Source organism: Stenella coeruleoalba, assembly GCF_951394435.1.
Source record: "Stenella coeruleoalba genome assembly, chromosome: 18".
Lineage (NCBI taxonomy): Eukaryota > Metazoa > Chordata > Mammalia > Artiodactyla > Delphinidae > Stenella > Stenella coeruleoalba.
Genome location: NC_137164.1, coordinates 32,505,909 through 32,515,150, shown reverse-complemented (window position 1 = coordinate 32,515,150; position 9,242 = coordinate 32,505,909). Strand labels below are relative to the sequence as shown.

The 9,242-nt window shown below is 40.9% G+C and overlaps 1 protein-coding gene across 1 annotated transcript in view; it reads left to right on the top strand.

Moving 5' to 3' along the window:
• The first annotated feature begins 1,073 nt into the window (after positions 1-1,073).
• DIAPH3 (diaphanous related formin 3) overlaps positions 1,074-9,242 on the top strand; it is a 413,319-nt gene continuing 405,150 nt past the window's right edge. The window contains 1 exon segment of the mRNA XM_079902970.1: positions 1,074-1,629. Within this exon segment, the coding sequence (XP_079759096.1) occupies positions 1,450-1,629 (180 nt within the window). The 5' untranslated portion in view covers positions 1,074-1,449.

The following is a 9,242-nucleotide window of genomic DNA, read 5'->3' as shown; positions in this document are numbered from 1 at the left end:
ACCAATACATAGGAACGACTTGCAGTTCTCCTGAACTTTCTGTTCTCCTGGACTTTCCCCTAAAAATAAGGTGATTTTTGAGGACAGAGACTGGCACAGAAAGTTTGGTACAGTAAACAAATATAAAAACAAATAAACATAAAACAAACAACCCCCCCCCCAAAAAAAAACTGTAGTGTGAAGACTTACTTGAAACTAAGGCCCATTTTCTCAACCTCTGTGCTAATCTCCTGAGTTCTTAGAGTTGTTTCTTGTACCCAAATCAGTACTGCATGTTTACCCACACCACCTCCATGGAGTCAGAAGATGGGTAGCTTAAGGAAATAGTTCAAAGGGAGAGACTGCTTTTAAAGGGGAAAGAAAACACGCTTATGTGTGGGAAAACCGCTTTGGCCTTGTATCTCGACCTTGGCTATATACAATAAACTCTTCGGAATGGTTTCGCTCGAGGCCCTTCATTACATGCCCTTGAAGTTTTTTCAACTCTTTGATCTTCACTCCTCTTGGCCTTGCTCCTGCCTGGAACGTCTTTTATCTGAAAGTCCTGCCACTCTTTTCTGTTCAGAGAAAATCTAGGCATCCTTCCTTTCGTCTTTCCAAATCCCCTCCTTCAGATTTAATGTCAATTCCTCTCCCTTTTGTTCTCAATGAACTTTTAAAATAACTGCTATAACATTTACATTATTTCGTTATTTGTGTAAGGATTTGTGAAGCACATTAGACTGTGAGCTCCCTAAGGGCGTGGCCCAGCGCTGATATTTGGTGGCCGTCTCTGCCACCCTGAGCGGGCTCGCAGTACTCCGGCACTCAGCAGGCATTCCGACAATCTGTTGAGAAAGCATCCTTATGGAGCGCCCTGGGCGCTGTCGTTCTCTCCCGCTTAGCACCCCTTCAAGTACGGGTCCCAGAACTACTTTTCTCAGTGGCCATCGCACCGAGACCTCCCGAGACTTGCAGAGAAGGTTAGCAGATGATTTCACATCCCAGCGCTGTTCATATGGTGGTGTAGGGCGGGTCTCGCCAGACTCCCAGGTTAGCAAGAACCCATTCTCCAAATTCCAAATACACCCAGACAAGAGACTTCCCCATAAATCCTCCACACTTCCCCAAACCCAATCCCGCCCAGTTCCCTTAAGGTGGGCTGCCTGGACCAACAGAAGCTTGAACAGCGAAAAGAACGGGCGGAACAGCCAATCACTTTTATTTTTTCCCGGAAGGGGCGGCTCCCGGGACCGTCACTGACCGCGCAGCGCGCGATTGGCGGGTCCCGGGCGGTCAGCGGCGGCGGGAATTTTCGGATGTGTTGGATGTGGCCCGGGAGGCAGCGGTTGGGCTGAACCCAACTGGCGGCGTGGTGGGCGGAACAGGGAAGACCCCTGGGCTCCCGCCTGTGGCTTGTAGAGCTCCCGCCTTCTTTCTTCTCCTACTCCCCCGGAGCTGCGGGGAAGCATGGATCGGTACCGGCCACGGCTGCACCCCGCGGCGCAGGGCTCGGCCGCCGGAGCCCCCTATCCCTCCTCCGCCTCGTTCCGCAGCTGCCGGGACAGCAAGATGCCGCGCAGGAAGGGCCTCCAGCACCCTCCGCCGCCCGGAGGCCCCGAGGAGCCTGGAGAGAAACGCCCTAAGTTTGTAAGTTAGGCCTGAAGCTGGGGGGTGGGGCAGCTCCCACAGTGCCGGTAGGCTGCGGCTCGGTCCCGGGTCCTTCAATGTCATTCAGCTCTGACCTGACTGACAGCGTGGGTGGGACCACAGGGCCTAACTGGGGGCTACATTTTGTTCTAGATTGTCAGAGCTGCCAATCTCTTCGTAGACTTATGACGGCAGGGTCCAATTCTATTTGGATCCTTTGACAAATACCCTGATCAGTGTGTTGCCCCAGATTTTTTAAGGCTGACGTGAGAAGCAGTTCAAATGTCTGAATATTGACGTCACTATGGACTTCACATTTTTTTAAGTTAAAATTTTCCTTTCCCCCCCAGCATCTGAGGGTATGAGATATATCAAAGTGAACTTTTAGGTGATAGTATTTCTTTTTCTGCTTAATATTTAAATCCCAAGAAGAATTTTTAAAAGTAGATTATGATTTTCCAAGTTGAAACAGCTCGTTTAAAATTGGCGGGTCATGTGGTCACTGCTAAAGAATGTTTTGTTTAGTTTGGAAAGAAGTCTAAGTATTTGAAACCTGCTGTTCTGGTTGCTTCTCTGACTCACTTCAACAGTCAGAGGAAGTGTCATGATTAGTGCCTTGTAAATCTTTCTGTTGGCATCAACTAGTGAAAGAATAGACAGTGAAGATTGTTTTGTTGTGTGTGTGTAGATAAATCATAAATTAATCACATAGAGAGTGGATACATTTGGGGTGGGACCAACGGAATTGAAAATTTAATACTAACCCCTCCATTTTACTTAGGAATATGGAAAAACATTTTAGTCATAGGTGAAATTTTACAGCACAGCATGTGCCTTCTGTGAACAAATGAAAGTTGTTAGGAATGTAAGTCAGGATACGCAAATTAAGGGAATAAAGTCTTCTGGAGGAGGAGTGAGTAGCTACATGTAACAATTAAAAATGATAGATGAATAAAACTGAGAGTAGAGCTAAGAGATGTATCAGAATACTGAAAATGAGGGACAACATGGATTAATTACACAAAATTAAGTATCAACATGGCCATAGGAATGGTGAAATTTCACAGGAGGATCAACTATGTTGTTGATTGTTATCTTGACAGAGCTGAGGAATAAATAAGATAGGGTTAGACTGGCAATGAAAGATTCTATCCCATATGAGAAGAATCCACTGGGCAATGACTTTTCTTCCTTTTACAGTTTACCATCTGGGTTAATGTTGTCATTCCATTTTGTCTCCGACTTCTGTGCTCTGGAATACATGAAGTGTAATTTTCTGTGACTCATTCCAGAACGGAGGTCATGAAAACAGAACCTAAGATAATATTTAAGTTTAGTTTCCTTGAGAAAAGTATCAGGTGATGTGAGTTCTAGGATCTGTGCTGTTTTTCATTTCTTAGGTATTTTGTAAAGATGAAAAAAATGTCTGAAGGCAACACTTTTAAGCCTTAAATTTAATAAACACATCTAAAATACTGTGTGTGTTTTTAGATAGGGGTCTGATTTGAATCAAAACTTTAAATTAATTTAGAAGTAATTTGGATTCTTTGTAATCTCGCAAACTAATTTAGATTCTTGCTTACATGGTAATTTCTTGGTATTTTACATTTCACTAATTTTGTTATCAGCTATGTCTAATCTATCTAACTTGTGAATATGTGTGTTATCAATTATTTTTTATTTCTGTAAGTTCCATTTGCTTCTTTTTCCAATCTGCCTGGTTACTGTATTCCTGATATTCCTTGTTTCTTATTCCTTTATTTCTTTAGACGATTCCTACTTTACTCTTTTTATTCTTTATTTGGCAGTTCTGGTATGTGCATCTTTGAACTGTCTGACATTGACTTGCAACCATGGTAGCTTGGTCTCTCCCTCTGCGCTTGTTAAACTTTGTATTTCAATAATTTCAAATTCAATAATTTCATTGCTTTGTCTTAAACCTGTCTTCTAGGAGGCCTAACCGGGGAGGGTTTTCTCTGGAGATGATCTGTTTCCACCAGGAGCCTGGGGGTGCCACCTCCCTATTGAACTGGACTCTTAGAAGGCCTGGGGTTCCAGGCTCAGCTCTAACTCTGTCCTGGCCTAGGCTCAGTATCCCAATCTCAAGGTTACCTTCTGAGCAGCCCTTCCCAGTCTGCCTACTTCTCACTGTTCTCAGTCCCACTCCAGTAACACTTGTTAATGGGTTGGAGGGTGATCTTTGGAGACCACCTCTTCCTCACGAGATCTCTGCAATGCCTCAAAAAATGATTGTTCGGTTGTTCAGTCTGCTGTATTGCCAGACATCAAGTTGGTTCTTGGCTTTCTCTTGATTTGGGATGAAGTGATGCTAGCTAGCCTGAATCTCTTCAGGTCACCTAGTCATTAGGTCCTGTAGTTGCCTGGGGCAGCTGCTTTTGACTGGAACAAGTAGTGCGGGTTGGTGATGGGACAGGAGTAGGGATAATGTAGGTGCTTGGTGTTTGCAACCACAAAGCTACAGACTGGTAGTGGACTCAGGGCTAACCTGGCCACTGACTCCTGTCTTAGTGTAAGAAGGTAAAAGTGTAAAAGTGTAAAAATCCTGTTTTACTTTGAACCTGGATAAAGCAGACAAACAAATCCTTGTTTTCTACTGCATGTTTGGTTGTGGGCCTCAAGTTACTTCTGAATTGTTTATAAACATCTCTAGCATAGAACTTCTCCCCATAGATGTGTGTAAATAGTAGAAGTCTGTCTATTATAAACGTAGGATAGTTTGGCTGCGTAATGAATCAACTTCTTTTGGGCTGCTTGCGAACTAACCAACTTGGTTTCAGCAGGGAATATGGCAAGCAGTGTGTGTGTATTAAGTTACTGGGATAGTTACGGGGAGATGGCTTGCAACCAGTGGAGGCTGGAAGGACAGTGCAAGAACCTGGGTGAAGACTGTGAAGGTGAATAGAATTCAGTAGGATCATTAAACTTGTACCTGCCCTAGGTCACAGCGTCAGTACCTGGACCCGAGTCCTATTTCCCTTCTAGAACAAAACAAAACAGTTTCTTACTCGTCATGAAAAGCCTGTCAGTGATTCTGGGCATTCCATTCTTACCTCCCACTATTAGAAACACACAGTACGCACAGTGGTGGCTACCAGATCCAGAGTGAGAGCAGGACTTGTGGCTTCTGGAGAAGTTTCCGTCCCTAGGATGTGTGCCAGCCCTTTGAAAGGGGGCCAGTAAATTCCATGATCCAAGCTGGAAGAGTAGCTCTTCTTTTTCAATTAGGAATATCCTTTAAGTTCTCACAGACTTTAGTGTAAATCTGGCATCTATCTAATCATGGTTTCCATTGTATAGATTGTTACTGTCCAGTTATGTCATTACAGTACCATCAGTTTTGGTTGTGAGAGGTTTTTCACCATGTCCATTAATATCTGTATGTCTACTATGTTTGGTCATTGTTAGCAATAACAGTTAACCTTAGTGAGCCGAGCACTGTTCTAGGTGCTTCATAACTTTCAAGTGCTTTAATCCTTATAACAAGCCTATGAGGTGGATAGTATTAATTAGCCTTGTTTGCTAGAAGGGGAAGCTGAGGAACAGAGGTTAAATTGCCTTTGGTTGCACAGCTGCCAGTGGGTGAGGCTGGGATTTGAACCTAGGCAAGCTGGCTTCAGAGTACACATCCTTAATCCCTATCCTGTATTACTCTCCCATGCTAGTGGGAGTTTTACTTTTACTGTTTTACTGCTTCTTTTTTCATTCAGGAACCATTAACAATAGTTAGTAATGCCTTTCATGAATATAGAATTAGTGATTTCCTGATTATAGGCAGATTGTGAGGTGGGAAGAGGTATCAGGTTGGAGAACTTTTGCTTATTGTTCTGGGAACTTGAGAGTTGAAATCGTAGTGGGCTTGGTGACAATAGTGCCTGCTCGCCTTATTTCCTTGGGCTTATTTGGAGGCAGGTGTGGTAGGCTGAATAATGATCCCCCAAAGTTATTCACTTCTTAACATTCACGTTAATTCCTGGAACCTGTGAACGTTACCTTATGACAAAAAAAGGACATTGCAGGCATGATTAAGTTAAGTTTTAAAAAATGGGGATATTTTCCTGGATTATCAGGGTGGACCCTAAATGCAAACACACTTCCTTATGAGAAGGAGGCAGAGGAAGATTTGACTACAGAAAGGGAGAAGGTGAGGTGACTACAAGGCAGAGAGATTGGGGTTGCAGCCACATGCCGAAGAATGCTGGCAGCCATCAGACACTGGAAGAGGCAAGGAACCCTTCTCCCGTATCGGGAGATCGGCCCTGCTGACACCTTGATTTTAGCCCAGTTGAACACATTTCTGCTGTTTTAAGCCATCAGGTTTGTGGTAATTTGTTACGGCAGCCACAGGAAACTAACAGCAGTTATGAGGATGACCACATTGAAAGTTTTGGTTTCACAGTTTATAAATGTATGTTTTAGGAGAACCATCAGATTCATTTAAATCTCTTCCTGTGGTATCGTTTATTTTGGAAGATTTGTGATTTGAGCGAATATTAGATAACCACAGTTTGGTTTCCTGGAATAATGACTAGAACCTTCATTCATCTTGCTGTGCTGTATCATTATCATAAAGCAACTATGATAATGATACAGGTGATTTCTATGTGCTCTTTTTGAATTTATTTCTTCATTGAGTCCTCAGTTAAAGTGATGCTCTCAGTTGTCCTAGAGTTACACTGTCAAGAATTGGAGATGGTGTTCTTAGTTGAAGGCTTTAGGCACCTGAGTTTTATTCATGTCAAAATTCCACCTAACCTAGCAGGCACTGAAACCTTCATAAGGTAAAAATCACTTTATTCAGTCCAGTCTTCTAAGTATAGTCGTCCTTCGTTATCCACGGGGGGTTGGCTCCAGGACCCTCCTTGGATACTAAAATCCATGGATGCTCAAGTCCCCTACATAAAATGGCATAGTGTTTGCATATAACCTATGCACATTCTCCAGGAAATCATTTCTAGATTACTTATAATACCTAATACAATGTAAATGCTATGTAAATAGTTGCTAGTGTGCGGCAAATTCAAGTTTTGCTTTTTGGAACTGCCTGGAACTTTTTTTCCCCAAATATTTTTGATCTGTGTTTGGTTGACTAGTCAGATTCAGAACCTGCGGATACAGAGCGTTGAATGTAAATTGCTCTGAATCATCCCAGACTTTCTTTTCTTCTATCCTTCTAACAGGAAAAATAAGTTTACTTTTATTTGTTAATAGATGATTTATCAAGAGAACAAAATATATCAAGTGGCTTTTGGGGAGTATATTTAGCTGCTGAAAATAGATAATATATGGTATTTATTACTTCTGGATCACTCTGGATCTTTTCTTTGTGAGTAAAAAGGGGTGGGAGCAGGGATAATTGTCTTAGATTTAGAGCAAGGCTTAATTGCTTTTTTCAAAGACTTGGGCCTTTAATTATGAAGAAGCAAACTGACATACATTTATTGCACTGTGAAACCTTGCATCTCATCTAGTCTGTCTTGTAACAATTGCTTCTGAACAGATGTTACCTGAAATACCTTTGTGCAGTTAGTAGAATGTGAAAATTTGTCATGTTTTTATTGTTGTCTTAAATTAACTCTACTATACGGCATAACTTTATTGCTGTGTCCTAGAATCTTTATATATTTACTGCCTTATAGATTGGATTTAAAATTGGCTTTTTACATAGAATGCAAATTAACCTGTGTGTAACTTGTTTATGCTTGCAGAATAATACAAGAAAAAACTGCTATGTATTACACTAATGTAATTGTGTTTAACTCAGCACATAGTATTCTCCAAACTAGGAATGAAATGAATGCTACAGAATATGCTTACCATCACACTCTGCTTGTTTATCCCAGAAACTAATTTGACTTTTAGGTCTATAAAATATAGATTAAGCATAACCTTTTACTTTATGAGATATTAAGGATCAAAGCACCAGCTTTCTTTGAACAGGATCTACAAAGGTAACTTTCTCTCAATAGCAGCAGGGTGGCATTGAAATACCTTACCATTGGGAGTAATTTTCTCAAATAGCAAATCACATAATCATTATTAACTTAGAGGAGAATTTCAGAGTTTCAGTAAGTTAAGTTTTGGTGCTAGAGTATTCAAGTTTCTATCTAATTAATGAAAAGTACTCGGAAATGCTTTGCCATAGATTTTATTCTTCAAAGGACCCACTGCCAACCTTTCTCACAGTTTTTTGTAGAAGAGGCATTATGAATGATGTTTACAAGCAGTGACTTGTACCATTTTTAGGGCTTCGATTCCAGCTATGTCACATATTAGCTGTGTGAACTTGGGTGAACTTAGCCTCTCTCTGTGCCTGTTTCCTCATGTGTAAAATGGGGTTGTTGGGAAGATTAAAAGTTAATGTGATGGGCGGAGAACAGGACCTGTAACAGCACTGTAACCTCTAAATATTTACCATTTATAGGTTTGTTGTTGTCATCATTAGTAGTAATAGTAGTAGTAGTACAATTTTGGTCTAGATTTTAGGGCATTGGGGATGTTACATTGGATATTGGAATAACTTTCTTATACTGGGAAATCTTAATTGGAGCAGACTTTTTCCTCATGTTGAGGCGGAGGCATTCTGTTCCCAGGTCTTATCCTGGCAGGTCAGGTGGTGACATGTGCATTGATGCAGACTTCTGATTCTTATGGCTGAAAGGTCAGAGCAAGTTTCTGGAGCTTTCTGAGGGGTATGTTCTTATTTGTAAAACGAGTTTTATGCAACTATGAAACTTAGGTACCAATGAAACTTACAAAAAGAAACTGTCAAAGGAAATGACCTCAAACTTAGGAAAAAAAAATTCTTGTGATACTCCATTGTGGATTGAATGATAGTAAAAATGTTACTTATATATGTATAGATATAAAACCAAGTATAACTCTTTATGCTTATGGCTATTTTACAAAACAGATTTACATATAAAATCCAAAACAAAGGTATAAAACCCATAAAATTGAAATTAACAACATTAATGTGATTGATAATTATTTTTGTTGAAATTAAGTCATCACTGTTGGATTTAATACTGGAAAGATATGTGTGTGGTTTGCTGTTTTCCTTTTTGTCAACTTGACTCTTGGATAGAAATGGAATTCCAGAGCTGAGGAGGCTAAGCACAGACTGATGGCTCCAAAGATCTGGCTGCACACTGTTGGTGGAAGCCTGTTATCTAACATCCCTGTTATTTTCACAAGGTCTGGACTTGAGGTTCTGGGTGAAGTAATGAACTCTTATGATAAAAAGAAAAGAGCCATATGTAAATTTTTTTTTTTTTTTTTTAGTAAATTATATGAAACTGTTGATAAAGAGCAGAAAGAATTGGAGCCAAGACCACCAGCCTCTATATTCATTTTTCTCTTGAAGTTTAACTTTCCATAGCTTTGGGTATATCGTTCCTTGAATAGTGTCATTTTGGAATTAGAACTTTTTGAAACTGAATTCTTCTTAAGTGCAGGAGCTTGTGAACCGTACGTGGCATGATGTCCATGTTGTTGGGCCTGGTGATATCATATTGGTAGAGCACACAGATGCAGGCATGGTCACCAAAAGTGCCTGATGGAACGTGGTTCTAGAGGGGTCATTCAGATTGTAC